This window comes from Lates calcarifer, linkage group LG13 (genome assembly GCF_001640805.2).
Source record: "Lates calcarifer isolate ASB-BC8 linkage group LG13, TLL_Latcal_v3, whole genome shotgun sequence".
NCBI classification, from domain to species: Eukaryota; Metazoa; Chordata; class Actinopteri; family Centropomidae; genus Lates; species Lates calcarifer.
In genome coordinates, this window is record NC_066845.1 from 4,280,506 (window position 1) to 4,297,363 (window position 16,858).

The window sequence follows — 16,858 nt, forward strand, 5'->3', positions numbered from 1 at the left end:
TGAAAAATTCTCACAGTCTATTTAAAAATCATAATCATTTAGATTGATTGATAGATAATGAAGTGTCAGTTTGCAGTTGGTATGAATAATTCTTCCTTTTAATTAACAAAGGCCTGTACACATCTGATGTGAGTCAGTATTACACACAGGATGTGGCCAGCACAGACATCATTTGAACTCAAAAAGGCCTGTTCCAAAGGATGTGGATTGCACAATATAGTTTTGAACTTTCCACACTGGAAGTTAGTAAAAGGAGGGAAATAAATAAAGTGCTATATAGACATTTATGATAACAGTAGAGTGAGCTACAGAGAGTTGTAACATACAAGGAATGAAAAGTGTCTCTTATTATTTATTATTATCATGGAAACTGTTGTTTTTACAGCAGAATGATTCAAATGTTTATAGTATTAATAAAGCAGATGATATGTTCCAGATAATTAAAAGAGTGATAGAGCAAAGGAAACATATCCTTAAAATATTGTGTTTTATTAGGGCCCGAGCAACGAGTTGCGTGGGCCCAACGGGGCCATGCAACGAGTTGCAAGGACCCTCTTGTTTTCGTTCGGTTTATTATTATTATTATTATTATTATTTTTTTTCTTCTTTTTCCGCCTCTTTGATCGCCTTTTTGAGGGCCTTAACATGCGTCAAAACTCCTGAAAATTTGCAGACGCGTCAGGCACGGCGAAAAATTTAAGAATTTAGGGGTCTTGAGCATGGGTGTGGCAAAATGGCCTCGGTAGCGCCACCTACATTTTTAACGGAACAGCCCCTCAAGCCCGTTGCGCCTAAAAATCTGAAAATCTGCACACATATGTAACATCCCATGACGCACCAAAAAGTCTCTTGGAGCCATATTCTAAACCCAACAGAAAGTATTTTTATTTTGACCGGAAGGTGAAAAAATTGTGTGTTTTTGGCCATTTCCAGGGGTCGCTTGAACGCGAACTAGTCCTAGACGCATTATCCGATTGACTTCAAAATTTGATAATTTGTTCTTAAGACATAGACGAAGTTAAATTGCAAAAGTTTTGGACTTTTCATTGAAGGGCGTGGAAGTTATGGCCCCTCAAAGTTCGATCACTCGCCACAAAACAGGAAGTTGCTTTAAATTTGCTATATTTCGGCCGTACTTTGTCCAAACTGCATCAAACTTTACAGGATTGTTAATGGTACCTATCTGCACACATCCATATGTCAATATTCATACAATTGTTGTAGCACCACCTATTTATAGCAGGAAATGACATATTTTATGGTGTGATGTCCAGTTTCTAGACGGGTGACCAGATTCACTTCAAATGTTGTCAGGACAGACTTAAGGATTTTTGGAAGACTGGCTCCGAAAATTGTGAGTTTTGGTCGAAGCGTGTGCCGGTTCTGGCCCGTCAAAGTTCGGAAACCCAACTTCCTGTTTGAAACCTCAGATTTTGGGGTAACTTCCTGTTGCGACTCTCTACTTTATCCTACAGATGGAGCCATTGTATTACTCTTTGATGGGTTTTTGGAAGGGGGTCTCTGTGTGTGTGTGTTTGTGTTTGTGTTTGAGGGGGGAGGGGAAGAGGAGTTGATTGAGTCTGTGAGAAGCTAACACAGGGGAGGATACAGTCAAGAGAGCCATGAGCTGTCACAGATGATGAGCTCTGAAAAATATTATCACAGAAAATAATTAGCATAAAAGCTTTTATTTTAAATTTGTTGCAACAAATTCAGGTTTCTTACAGCGTTTTCCTTATTGAAAACTAAATTCTACCTGAAATGTATCAATAAAAATCTTCTTTTGCAGTTAATGTCACCAGTTTATAGTTTAGTTTTAATAGCATTCCCTGTCACTGATGTGCCTTTAATTATCGGTTCTATCAGCGTTCATTTATGTGTTTATCTTACGGGGGTGAGCCACCTCACAGGTTGGTTATATTACCTGTTGACCTCAGCTCAGTGAGCTAAGACAATGTTTAATGCAGTGTTTTTTCTGATATGAAAATGGATATTATTCAGCACATCTAACCTCAGCAGGCCCCTCTTCAGAAACTCATATCTGCAGATGTCAAAGCTGGCTCAAAAAATTAAACTGGCTTCAAATTAATTTGAAGGAATTGTAGGTTATTTTGAATTCATGTAATCTTACCATATGTCTCCCCTTGACCAAAGTCTTTACAGTTTGGTTTTGATCAGTTAGGAAATTTCACAAGGGGTCGGCTGATATTTTCATGTTACACAGTGTACGGCGACAGGAAAAGTGCACGTCTACATCCACCGGCGTCGAGGTGAACCAGCTGAATATAAGCCACTCAAGTTGACGACAAGTGCATTGAAAAGTAAAAGCTGCTGGCCTTTACCTTTTCTTTGTAAAAGCGCCTGTTCGGCCAGTAGTTAGTAAAGTAATATTTTCAGCGTTGTCCACAGTCTCATGACATGTTTAACAGGAAGCACAGCACGCTGGTTAAGCTCATGGCAAACTGTTACTAACAGCTAAAATGAAAGCTTGTCTGTATGTAGTCTAACTGGTTAGTTTGTCACTAATCTCCAAATTTTGCAAATTGCTATAAACTTCACTCTCTTAAACCAGTAACAGTCTGAGCTGGACTGATAGGGGTCTGTATGGATAAAGATAAAATCCTAATGATACCCATCCCTACAGCTGGTTAGTGGCTTCGCCCTGACTTTAGGCAGATGAGATATTCACTGTTCAAATAACTTCATTATAAGCCTTGTTTAAGCACAAATGATTTATATATGCACCCAGTAACAGAACTTAAAAAAAATGCTTTTGCTCAAAGCTCAAAGCTTGTAAACTCAAGTTAAAACTGAGTTTTATCTCCTTTTGGGAGGGGGTATCTGTGTGTGTGTGTGTGTGTGTGTTTGTGTTTGAGGGGGGAGGGGAAGAGGAGTTGATTGAGTCTGTGAGAAGCTGCCACAGAGAGGTTACAGTCAGGAGAGCCAAGAGCTGTCACAGATGATGAGCTCTGAAAAATATTATCACAGAAAATAATTAGCATAAAAGCTTTTATTTAAAATTTTTACATCTGGGAAGTGTGAACTGTTACGCCAGCGTGTGCCCTGCGACCTGCGTTGACCCCGCGGTTGCCGGGGTCCCGCGGTCGCTGCTCCCCCGACGGGCGCCGGGTGCGAGGGCCCGTTCAACGCTGCTCGCAGCTTTAATTAGGGCCCGAGCAACGAGTTGCGTGGGCCCAACGGGGCCATGCAACGAGTTGCAAGGACCCTCTTGTTTTCGGTCTGTTTATTATTATTATTATTATTATTATTATTATTATTTTTTTTTTCTTCTTTTTCCGCCTCTTAGATCGGCTTTTTGAGGGCCTTAACATGCGTGAAAACTTACCAAAATTTGCAGACGCGTCAGGCACGGCGAAAAATTTAATAATTTAGGGGTCTTGAGCATGGGTGTGGTAAAATGGCCTCGGTAGCGCCACCTACATTTTTAAACGGAACAGCCCCTCAAGCCCGTTGCGCCTAAAAATCTGAAAATCTGCACACATATGTAACATCCCATGACGCACCAAAAAGTCTCTTGGAGCCATATTCTAAACCCAACAGAAAGTATTTTTATTTTGACCGGAAGGTGAAAAAATTGTGTGTTTTTGGCCATTTCCAGGGGTCGCTTGAACGCGAACTAGTCCTAGACGCATTATCCCATTGACTTCAAAACTTAATAGTATGTTCTTAAGACATAGACGATGTTAAATTGCGGCAGATTTTGAGTTTTTGTTGAAGGGCGTGGAAGTTATGGCCCCTCAAAGTTCGATTACTCGCCACGAAACAGGAAGTTGCTTTATTTTTGCTATATTTCGGCCATACTTTGTCCAAACTGCATCAAACTTTACAGGATTGTTAATGGTACCTCTCTGCACACATCCATATGTCAATATTCATACAATTGTTGTAGCGCCACCTATTTATAGCAGGAAATGACATATTTTATAGTGTGATGTCCAGTTTCTAGACGGGTGACCAGATTCACTTCAAATGTTGTCAGCCCCTCCTTGAGGAATTTTTTGGAAGACTGGCTCCGAAAATTGTGAGTTTTGGTCGAAGCGTGTGCCGGTTCTGGCCCGTCAAAGTTCGGAAACCCAACTTCCTGTTTGAAACCTCAGATTTTGGGGTAACTTCCTGTTGCGACTCTCTACTTTATCCTATAGATGGAGCCATTGTATTACTCTTTGATGGGTTTTTGGAAGGGGGTCTCTGTGTGTGTGTGTCTGTGTGTGTGTGTGTGTGTGTTTGTGTTTGTGTTTGTGTTTGTGTTTGAGGGGGGAGGGGAAGAAGAGTTGATTGAGTCTGTGAGAAGCTGCCACAGAGAGGTTACAGTCAGGAGAGCCAAGAGCTGCTTTACACGCGGTATAAAAACTTCAGTTAAGATTTGAGCTGTCACTTGAGAAAGCATCATGCCAAAAACTAAGGAAATCACTGTAGACTTGAAGAATTGTCGATGCTCAGGAAGCAGGAGAAGGATATACAAAGTTATAACAGTATTTCCAAGCGTCAAGAACTCAAATGAGAAACGTCACCGAGAAATTCAAGGAGAGCCACACTGTGCAGAACAAGCCTGGCAGAGGTAGGAAGCCAAAGATTTCAATGACCCTGGAAAGAAAACCAGTGAGAGACCTGTCTAAAGAACCCATAAACGCTGCCAAGACACTAGTGAATGACTTAGTTAAGTCTGAAATTGTAGCCTCAATGAAGATTACATGAATTCATGTAATCTTACCATATGTCTCCCCTTGACCAAAGCTGAGCGTGGATTGATGCTGTCTTTACAGTTTGGTTTTGATCAGTTAGGAAATTTCACACGGGGTCAGCTGATTTTTTTCGTGTTACTCAGTGTACGGCGACAGGAAAAGTGCACTAGGTCCACCGGCGTCGAGGTGAACCAGCTGAATATAAGCCACTCAAGTTGACGACAAGTGCATTGAAAAGTAAAAGCTGCTGGCCTTTACCTTTTCTTTGTCAAAGCGCCTGTTCAGCCAGTAGTTAGTAAAGTAATATTTTCAGCGTTGTCCACAGTCTCATGACATGTTTAACACGAAGCACAGCACGCTGGTTAAGCTCATGGCAAACTGTTACTAACAGCTAAAATGAAAGCTTGTCTGTATGTAGTCTAACTGGTTAGTCACTAATCTCCAAATTTGGCAAATTGCTATAAACTTCACTCTCTTAAACCAGTAACAGTCTGAGCTGGACTGATAGGAGTCTGTATGGATAAAGATAAAATCCTAATGATACCCATCCCTACAGCTGGTTAGTGGCTTCGCCCTGACTTTAGGCAGATGAGATATTCACTGTTCAAATAACTTCATTATAAGCCTTGTTTAAGCATAAATGATTTATATATGCACCCAATAACAGAACTTGCAAAAAAATGCTTTTGCTCAAAGCTCAAAGCTTGTAAACTCAAGTTAAAACTGAGTTTTATCTCCTTTTGGGAGGGGGTATCTGTGTGTGTGTGTGTGTTTGTGTTTGTGTTTGAGGGGGGAGGGGAAGAGGAGTTGATTGAGTCTGTGAGAAGCTGCCACAGAGAGGTTACAGTCAGGAGAGCCATGAGCTGTCACAGATGATGAGCTCTGAAAAATATTATCACAGAAAATAATTAGCATAAAAGCTTTTATTTTAAATTTTTACATCTCGGAAGTGTGAACTGTTACGCCAGCGTGTGCCCTGCGACCTGCGTTGACCCCGCGGTTGCCGGGGTCCCGCGGTCGCCGCTCCCCCGACGGGCGCCGGGTGCGAGGGCCCGTTCAACGCTGCTCGCAGCTTTAATTAATTATATTTTTGAATGGGAATGATCTGGGGCGTCCTGGTGGCCAAGGGGTGTAAGACTCTGACCATATAACTGAATCATCCCAGGTTCAAACCCAGCCAGGGACCCCCAATCTCTCTCTCTCTCTCTCTCCTCACTTCCTGTCATCCCTATTGGCACTGCCAAATAAAGGTAAAATGCACAAAAAAAGAAAATGAAATGTTTAACTTGATTTAACAGACGGTGAGCTGCTGGACTGTACCTTACAAATCACACAGTGTTATTGGGGTCAGGATCCTGAGAACATATCAGTTTGTCATCCCGGCAGTAATCCTGTAACAGAGCTACAAGATGCCCCACACCCACCTGCCAAATTACACTGGCTCCAGGAAGTTATTTAGAACTCATTTACACCACTGGCCTATGCAAATACAGCAGCTCGCACCGGCCTCTGTATTTTCAGCCTGACACCAACCACATAATATGATCAGACAACTTAGAACTGTGTTATTACTGTAAAAGATGAACACATTTGAAAATGTTAAGGCTATAATATTCTGGCAAGGTCTGATGTGGTTAGTTGAAGCTGTATTTCTGTGTATAATTCAATGACTTTTAGCCACATTGCAAATGTTGGATTTAGTCCATTAAATACATAAACTTCAAATTATTTCAAGTTAACGTCTTTTTTTTTTTTTTTTTTTTGCCCCATTACAAGCTGATATCACTGTGAAGACAGTGGTCACATTTATCAGAATGATGGATTTAACTGTAATGTGAGAAGATAATGTTGATTATTTGTTTTTGCCCCTGGCTTATTATTCTGCCCATGTAGTGTTCTGGCAGGCCCAAGATTTATGGTTATGGTCACAGAGGAGGTGGTCTCTCCCCAAGAGGAAGCAGCTGTAACCACCGACGTCTGGTCAGCGGCCACTGGGAGGCAGCTCAGACACACACACACACACACACACACACACACACATCTCATGGTGTCTCAGTTAAAGCTACAAACCCTCAGCTCACCACACTGATCCTCACTGATGAGGATCCATAAGAAGTTGAAGTCAGACAGAAGTGTAATAAAACTTCAAATCAACACGGCCAGTTACAGGATCCAGGTTAAATGTTGATTTGCTGTCAACAACAGTAAATATAGGGAGACTGTGGTACATGAAATAAAATAAAAACAATGTAAAGCACATACATTTCTTACTTTCTGATCTATATTGCACAATATCTATAAAATCACACCTCTAACATACACTCTAGTCAAAATCAAAGTCAACAGACTAAAAACTAAACTGTAGGGAAAAGATACACACCAAACCTGCACTCATGGTTAAAACAAAATTACTGATTCACACAGACGTTTATCTCAACGGTTCGTCATGCATGACCATAATAATGGAAATGAGTAGGAGGCTTAAAGCGATGGTTAAGATTATAGCTGCGAAACTGTGAATTTCTGCTGATATGGTTTGATATCTTATAACAGCAGGACTATAGTGTTTGTAAGGTAGCGAAATACAGTGACATCTGACAGCAAGATCTCCAGCCAAAGGTGGAGGGACTGTCACAGTAAAACAGTGACACATTTTCCCTCTCACCAGAGAGCCCTTAGCTTTGTGCAATTCTTGTTAAAATGATGACATGGTGCAAAACAGACACACACAAAAAATCGCTTTGTCAAACTTGCAAACTTGACAGTCTCTGAGCTTTATGCTGCTGTCATGTCACATGGCTGCTGAGTGTCAAAGAGCAACAGTTTGAGGGATTTACAGCATCTCTACAAATATTTCAGTGCATTGTCTATTTCACCTTATCAACAAAAACAACAGTACTGGCTGTATGACTGATATCACAGAGCTGTAATTTGACTTTTGTTAGAGACACACAGTAAGCCTGTTGTAGTTCCAAGCTGGTAACTTAATTCATGAACACAACATAAGAGAGTAGCTATTGTAGTGTAGTTTTAAGGGCGTGCAGGGTGGGTTAAATACGCTGTGTGCTTGGCCTGGCTCTTGCTGTCAATCAGGAACAGTTGGTTATTTCTGTGGTGAGAAATCATATCGTCGAGAGAGCTGAAAATCTGAGAGAGACAGAGAAAGATGAAGGGAGAGAGGGGATCAAATCAAAAGCCTGAAATTCTCACTGAGCTTAGTCCTGGTCTCTCTGTCTTCTTCTCCATCTCCATCCTGTCTCTCTCTACAATACGCTCCCCTCTCTTAAAACTGCCTCATTTGAACTCACCTCTTCGTTCTTCTTGCCCTCTTTTCCGAGGGCATAGCCTTTTGTCTCCTCCAGGAAGCGGATGGGAATATTGTACACCTTCTGCTGGTAGAGCACAGCGAGGGTGTACGGCTGGCGGGAGTTCTGGGCCGAGCTGTGCCGGATGAGGAAGGCACCGTCCTACAACAAGGAAGATCAGAGAAGAGACAGTGAAACAGACAGAAAAACAGAAATAAAAAGGGATGGAGAATGAAAAGAGAATAGTGTGAGGGATGGATTCAGAATTAAAGAGAAAAAAAACAAACAAACAATACATATCATGCAGAGTAAGTGGAGGAGATGGAAAAAGATCACAGACGTGGAAGCCCTGAAGCAGCTTAACACAAGTTCACCTTTTATTTGAGAGTCTGCAAAAAAATGCACACAAACACGCAGCAACTTTCTTCACTGCGTGTGCAACACCCTTATGTTATGGCCTTGCTGTTAATTCACCATGAAGATGAAACATTTGATAATTTGGTCTTACCTTGTTGACCCTCTGTAAGAGGTCCTCAGCTGTCTTTCTGTTGCAGTCTCCAGCAAACCACTCTTTGTCCTGGGATATGACATAGAGTAAATATATCAGTAACTCAGTACATTTACTCAGCTACTCTAGTTAAGTACAGTTTTGAGGTGCTTGTGCTTTACTTGAGTATTTCTGTTGTATGCTACTCTTCAAGTACTTCTACTTCACTATATATTAAAGGTAAATATTGAGTTTTTCACTCCACCACATTTATCTGACAGGTGTAGTTACTTTTCAAATGGAGATTGTACATTAAACATCGTAAGAAAACACAAAATCTACAAAAAGAAAGAAGTGTCTACTTGGGGCCCCTCATTACAAATTACAGCTGTCTATGAGTAATATCAGATGGTTACATTTAAATAATTATTTGAAGCTACAAGAGGTAAAATTATCCAATATCTATCTAAAAATTCACAAATTTGTGTATCAGAACTTTTTTTCTTTTCTTTTCTATCATCTCACAGACCCTCAGATTTATCTTGTGACTCTTTGCAGGGTCCTGACCCCTACATTGGGAACCACTGGATTAAACTACCAAATAAATAAAGTAGTCCAAACTAATAAATAATAAAATGCTAATTTGATATTTTCAGAGGTTTTTCCTGAAAATAGTTATGAATGTCTGAATGCAGGACAGCTACTTGCAACAGAATATTTTATTGTATTAGTATGTACTTGTATTAGTATTAGTAGTGAAGGTTTTGAATATTTCCTCCACCATGGGTGCTTAATTAGTCATGTTAGAGTGTGATAGACCATACCTCATTCCCAGATTGTTTGGTTGTCCTCATAGCACCAAAGGAGGCTTAAAACAAACAGAAAACATTTTATTTGTCAAGTGCAGGGTCAGGAAATCTGTATTTGGCAACAGACAGATGGATTTAAAAAAGAAGTAAAGTATGATCAATTTAGTGCTTGGATTACATTAATTCAGGAATCTAAGCAGACCCCAGACGATCAGAGACATCCCTCAGGATTTTAAAAAAAAAAAACCTCTGAGGGTTAATGTGAGCTTACCCACAGGCTTAGGGTCTGCCATGGGATGATTTGGAGGGCTGGAATAAAGAGAACAAAGCTAATGTTATACACTGAATTTACCTCTGATGTGTGCATGCACTTGCAGATGGGGTCAACTGCAAAAAAACAAGCTTTCACTCGTTAAACAAAACTCTCCATCATCTCTGTACCATTCACCTCTTACCTGGCTTTAGCCTCCTTCAGGTTTGCTGGAAGAGGAGGCTTAACACTGGGAGTTGGTGGAGGGAGTTGGGAAAGAAATGTGGGACGTCTCACTTCAACTGGAGGAGCTGTAGAAGCAAGATCATCATCATCACCATCGAGATCAAAGTAATTTCTTTCAGATGTGGTTTGTACTGATACATAATGAGTTTTAATAAGTAAAGAAGAAGTGGTCTTTACCTGTTTTTGCCTCATTCAAAGAAGGCAAGAACGAATTCTGAAAGAGAGGAAATAAATGTTACTGCTGTGCCACATACTGACAAGCTGAGCTTCACTGGAAATGGAAATACACAGTAGGAATGAAAACTTTCTAATTCAGCATTTATCTTGAAAGTCTTACTTTAAATTAGGACAGAGCTTAGCATAAGGAAATGATAAGACTAAGCACTGAGATGAATAGACACACTCACAGACTTAGCTCTGGGAACAGGAGGCTTCATCCTGCAGATAGAGTGAATGTTCATTTTCATTGCATGTTTAGTATCAGGACTTTGCTGTATAATGCCACTCCTATTATCAACCACATTTGCATTTTTCTGCAAAGACAAAGTAGCATCATTGTCTGATGGGACAAGGAGTATGAAGCTGTGCAGACTGATTATATCACAGGTTATTTCAGGTTTGTGCATATCGCCATGTTCTCGTCGGGTAGCAGGATGAAAGCTGCTTCGACAGGGTGAGGTTCACTTACATGGGAGATGGTACAAGTGGTGTCTTGGGAGATGGAGGCATCCTCATCGGCCCACGTGGGGGAGGAGTGCAAGCTGAGGAGTGGAAAGTAAGGAAATCCTCATTTTTTCATGCTCTCCATCATGTAGAAATTAAATCTGGTTGTCTTTTCATTTGTGATCACTCCCTCGTCAGACACTGTTCATGCAGCGTATTGTCCCTCAACATCCCAGAGCAAGTTCTTGTGAAGCTTGACTCAACCTACCTGCTGTTGGTTCTAAATACAGGTCATCGTTATCCTCCTGAAACACAAAATGACAGACTCTCATGTCACAATAATGCATAGGAGCTTTTTTATTTAGCAATACACATGATGAAATGTGCTAAGAGTTGGGTCAGCTGTTGCATTCATTCTTGGCAGTGACTGGCTGGTAACATCCAATCATATTCATGCAGGTGTGCTCATACGCTCATGCCAAGGCTGTTTGCTGCATCTTCCTTTTGTATTCAGCTTTTGGCATTAATTAACTAACAGTGATTGATTTAATTTTCATGTATGCTTATTAGAGGTTGAATAGTTCCCTCTTATATCAGATGTTAAGCGGTTGAATAAGGCTGTGCTAAATCTTCTACACACAGTGCTAAAATTTGAATCCTACCCTCACCTAAGCAAACAGCAGATAACTGACTGTTTAACTAGGCCTTACATTTACATTCTATGGGCGTATTATGAAACAATGGGCCCCTGGGCACAGACATGTTATAGGTGCCCCCATTGCACCTCCTACATAGGAGCAAGACCCCCAGACAGACAGTATTGAGTTCAGACTGAAGATGAAGAGAGGCTGTTTAACACTCCTTTCCACAGATATTATACCCAATACCACAACACACTACAAAATATTACAGAAAACCTGATTTGCAAGATCTAATTTTCTTAAAGCTGCTGTTTTGATTTGAATTGCTTCACTAATTCTACTGTATTTTAATGAATCTGTAGCCTCAGTTTGATGTGCAGCTGCACTATGAAGGAAAAAAGGGAAACAAAGATCGGATTGGATTTGGTTGGCAGACACTGAATATTAAAAGACTGAAAAAAAAAACCTGACCCCTTGGGCCTTTGAGCCTGTGCCCGGACCCGTTCACTAATCCATGTGTGATTGGCCCAACTGGCTTGATAAGCAGATTCATCTGAATGCCACGGCCTGCACAGTTGTCCTGCCACCGTCCCTGCTTGTCTACTTCCACTGGTTTTACAAATAAGCACTAATTAGCAGCCTCTCTGGTGTTACACACTTTTCCATGCATGAATCATGTCCCTTGACCTGTCTTGCAAAGGAAAAAAAAAGAATGAAGTAAGTGATTTACACTCACCTGTTCTTCATTTGGATCCAGATACACATCTGAAATGCAGAGAGAAAATACTGGCTGTGATCTGTGTTGTGATCTCAGGTGGTGGGGAAAGGCCTCAAAAACTGTTTATAAGTGACTACAATATGAAAAGGAGTTAACAGTGCGGGCAGTCAAACACAGTTAACCAGAGAGTGAGACGTTGCTAAAGAGGTTGAGTTTCTGAGGTTCTCAAGTTGCAGCTCAGTGGCAGTACAGTAGGTGGCACTCTCTTCTTTGTCTCTGCTGCTTAATGTATGGTAACCACCCAGCTCTGGTTGCACTTATTAATTCCAAACAAACTGCTGTTGCCTTTCTTGGTGTGGGTTTATCGAGTGACTGTAACTCTGTAAATAGTACGTGACTAATATTAACAAATATTAAGACATTTATGTTCATGTCAGTCAACAGTCATTTACAGTGTGGTGAATTACTCCACGAAAGGCTTATTTGTGCACCTTCCTCAGTGGTGGCTGCAGGGACTGGAGCAGGTACAGAGCGGACCGGCGGAGGAGGCATCATCTTGTTTCTCCCAGGCTTCTCATTTCTGTCTATCTCAGGTGCTGGGAGGGAGAAGAATGTAGTTGTATCACAGTGAAGGAAAGGGTTGAAGAGATGAAGAGATGTGGGTTAAACAATAAATATTTGTGTAGTTGCAAATGAACACGGACGAATTACTCACGTTTCTTGGGTTCATAGCCGAAAACGTCACGTTGCAGAGGCTTCTGAAAGACAGAGGTGACTTAATTAAAACAGATGCAACATCTCAAAACAAGCTTGAAATGTCGTGACAGATGCAGGGTCACACAGACAAGTTACCGAGGGTTTTGCCAGCCTGGGTGGTGGAACAGCCTGCCTCTGTGGAACAGCAGGACTGGACGTCCTCTCTGCAAAAAGTAGCATCAATTAAATCAATGTCAGGGTACAAGATAAGTTTTATATTGTCTTATGTATCTATGCTGAACAGGGCTTTTAACTGTTTATACCCTAGCCCTATGTGCTGTAGTGACTCAGTGCAGTGCTGTTACCCAGATAAACATTCTCCTCCACTTGTCTCTGTGGGACTTTCACAGCCGGACGCTCACAAGGAGGTGCTTCATACATGTCACCCTCCTCATCATCCTGCCGGAAGAAAATATAAATATAAAATTGCTTTAAAGGTGCATTACCACACAATTCTGAGACAATAGTATAGGTGTTTCAGTCAAGTGCAAGTATAACTAAAAGGACTGGAAGCCTTATGTCTGAATTTTACACTACATCATGCAAAGCAGTGTCCTTTAGTATTCTTTAGCATCTTTCTGTGTTCATTTTGCAACTCTTTGTAGTAATTTTCTGTCTCTTTGCAGTCTTTTGTGTCTCTCCACATTCATTTGGTGTCTTTTTGTAATTGTTTTGCATCTATTTGTAGTGGCTTGGTTGACTCTCCAACAAGAAATGATCACTAGGCCTCCTTACCCTTTGGGCCCGTGGACTTGTGGTCACAAGTATGCCAATTCAGCAATCCAGCATCCATGAATAAATGTGGCAATAATATCATAAGACTGATATGAAGTGACTGATGTTTAAATTGCCACACATATCACCTTTATGTGGATGATATTTATATGGAGAAAACCTGTAAAAGTACAGGTTCAGAGACTCATTGCTTCTTTCTACTTACAAACTCATCCTGTGGCCACCCAAAGTTTGCATTGGTATCTGAAACAGATACCAGACACTGATGAAGACACAGAGACAGGAGGAATCAAAACATTATCTGTTCACTCTGAAACCTTACCTGTTCTTCTGGGTGGAGCTGGAGGTCCACTGTGTCTGAGGGAAAGAGGAGAGGTGAGATGCTGCAGTGACATTTTATTTAATGTATACTGAAATGCATTCATAGGAAAATCAACTGAGGTTATATCAACAGTAGCTATACTTACAGGCTCTTCAGTTTTCCAAAGAAGCTCTGAGAAACACAGAAATGTCAGATTGAGAGAATTTACATAGACAAAATAGCTGCATGTCTGGCTAGTAATCATTTACCTTTAGTTATCGATCAACTTCATCATTAAGTCTGAGTTTTTTGGGTAGAGTCACACAATAACAATAGAGCTTTATTTGGTGCAGAAGGGGATTTACTATGGTTAAAAAAAAACAGCAAAAGTACCAGGTAAAATTTATTTTAATACCCTGTGTAGCATTTTAAACTCAATTTAAACACTTGATCATGTTTTTCTGCACCTTATCACAGTATAAAACAATGAACAACAATAAACAGTCTTTATATACAAGTCAAAACTGTTTCTGTAGGTTCTAAACACGTATGCCAGCAGTGCAAGGCTGGATGTAAACAGTGCTGCAATAAATACTGAATACTTAATGTAAAATGTTATTGTCCATACATACATTTGGTTATGTCTGGTGAAAATGTATACATGTCAATGGACAGTATGTACACCTCAGCACTGAAACACACTGAAAAATGTCATTATATCTGCTTATATTTTGTATTAATGCATCATTAATTATGATCAAATTATTTAACATATAGGAATCTGGAAAAGGCCATTCTGCATAGTGAGTGCTTTTGGTCTTGGTGCTGGTATGCTATTACTTTTGTACTTTTACTTAGGTAAAAAATTGAATGCATGACTTACATGCAACACATGATTTATACATTGTGTTATTACTACATTTACTTCAGCTAAAGATCTGAGAACTTCTTCCACCCCTGATTATTTGTTCACATACTTCAAATGAATGTAAATGGGCAGGTAGAGTTTCAGTATTCTCACTCGTATAATTATCTTATCACTACGACTTTTGATTACTGCTGCTGTTACTTTGAAATCAGTGTTGTTTTGAAGCAGAAACTCCTTAACAGTTAAATCACAGAAAAGTGCATCTACAGGGATGTGACTGTGGTTAGCATGGGGGAGGTGGAGATAAACATGCATGTCAAGCGAAATCAGGAAGTGGAGCAACAGAGTAGCGCTGTTTTCCCACAGTGCCAGGCAGAGATGGAGGAAGTGTTGATGTAAAGTAAATGATTATGGGCAGACAGAAAGGGAGACAGGGAGGGACTGCAGAGTTCCTATCTCTCACACACATTGGCACACAGAGTGTCAGAAAACAGGTGATTTTCTGTTGATAAATGAGGAGCAGCTGTGAGATAGTAAAAGAGAACTACGTTTCTGTTCTGCTGTTTATGACCTTTATCTCACACAGTAACTCCAAAAATATCTGCATTTTAAGGTTGGGTCAAGTTACAATGTCACTGTTCTGCTTTGTTTAAGTCAGAGTGCTGAACCTGTGTTACCTGTTGTAACTTCTCTCTGATGGAAAATTAAAAAAAAAAAAAAAAAAAACACCTGTGAGGCCTCAGTGAAAGCTGTTGTCAGTCGCTAACAGCAGGAAAAAGGAAAAAGTCATGCAGCCATGAAGTGAAATCTGATGCAAACAAGGACAAGACACACTGATAGTATCTGTGTTATCACAGGCAATTATATTAGTCTAAAAATGAACCAGCTACTGCTCTGGAATTTTTACTTTCATACTTCAAATACCGTATGTGCTGAATATAAACAAACTTCACAAATGGAGTTTAAATGTGTGTTCCAGCTTGTGAACATACAGGGAACTTCTCCAAACCACAAAAACATTTATCTCCATGAACTCTTGGCAACAGTTGAAGGGAAACTGAACTCCTATCAGATCAGAAAAAGGGAGTCATTAGAGACTGTGAAGCTGTTTTCCTGAGATTTGTGTGTTAACAAAATTCATCTGAGAATACTTCTGTAGTTAGATATCACTCCTACGCAATGTCTTTGTATGGTGTAGGTTTAATGTTACCAAATAAAGAAGAGAATGGAAACTATATGAGCAAACAGAGTTAAAACTGTACAAAAACATCAGATGAATGATACTATGAGGCTTGACTACATAGAAGTGACACTATTTGGTCCACCTGAGACAAATAATGTACATATGTAGGTAGCTGATTTCAAAATTTATTTGAATTTGATAGCTACAAAATGTGAGACACTAAATTTCAAAATGTACAAGATATAACTTGAACATTAAAAGCGACACCTGTATCAACTGTGTTTCAATCAAAATCTTGGTAAATTACATTGAAACATGTTTGGTTCAAATTTAATAAATTCAGCTTGATCAGCTATGAAATTGATTTTATGGAGGACTGTTGAACAAAGAGCCCACATAAAAGAAAGTTTAACAAACTAGCTTGACCATTACTGATGCCTGTGGGCGTGTTTACTTTCACATTATCGGCAAACACTAGTTGTCTGGGTCATTTTTACTGTTTTTGCCTTCAGACTCCCACGCAATCACAACTTAAACAGTGTAGCTGCCATCACATATCTCCCCCATTCAAAACTCCCAAAAGAACTATAGAGAACTATTATGGAAAATGGAGTGCTAAATTGCAACCAACACTAAAACTCGACAATGCCTGCTCACTTCCTTCTCACTCCACTCACATTTACCACACTGTAAACCAAAATATGACAAAAATTAACATGTACTTTACCATCGTCATGATTTGGGGTCGATTCTCGCAGCTCAAGTCATAAGGAATTGTCTTTGTTTCGATTCTTGGATGCAAATGTTTTTAAAGATTGACAGTGAACGATACAGAGAGAGTGTGAAGAGAAGCTCTAACTGATCTCATTTGCATTTCCTACCTGTGTTGGACAGACAGCCTCACCTGCACCTCCTGCCTATAAATAAGCTGCAGCCAATGCACAGCTCAAGCTGTGGCTCCAAATTTCCCTACTGCAAATGGTCATATAACCAGGTGAATTTGATATCATTTACTGCAACTGGTAAATAACATCTCCTTTGTATTTCATCTTCCATCAATGTGTGAAATCAATTATTAACTTGTTTCATCATTACTCAGTTTCTTATTAAGAAGTGAGACTTCATTGATGGGTGAAAAAACACAAAAACTGCTTTGTAGATGAGATGTAAAACAACCTACAAAGAGCTATTTG

General features: G+C 40.1%; 1 protein-coding gene across 2 annotated transcripts; it reads right to left on the reverse strand.

Annotated features, from left to right (window-relative positions):
- Positions 1–5,786: 5,786 nt before the first annotated feature.
- Positions 5,787–16,545, reverse strand: si:dkeyp-117b11.1 (B-cell linker protein). Of its 2 annotated transcripts, none has more exons than XM_018697108.2 (19): positions 16,393–16,545; positions 13,781–13,806; positions 13,636–13,670; positions 13,519–13,556; positions 12,884–12,977; positions 12,675–12,742; positions 12,538–12,577; positions 12,314–12,418; positions 11,841–11,869; positions 10,732–10,768; positions 10,489–10,561; positions 10,208–10,238; positions 9,978–10,014; positions 9,760–9,865; positions 9,576–9,613; positions 9,320–9,363; positions 8,517–8,585; positions 8,012–8,170; positions 5,787–7,850 (listed from the first exon to the last, which is right to left on the reverse strand). In XM_018697108.2, exons 1-19 carry the CDS (start codon positions 16,399–16,401, stop codon positions 7,734–7,736), a joined length of 1,155 nt encoding a protein of 384 aa, XP_018552624.1. In that variant the 5' UTR covers positions 16,402–16,545; the 3' UTR covers positions 5,787–7,733. The 2 variants fall into 2 exon arrangements, with proteins under 2 accessions (XP_018552624.1, XP_018552547.1); XM_018697031.2 differs by having other exon boundaries at positions 12,538–12,580.
- Positions 16,546–16,858: the final 313 nt, after the last annotated feature.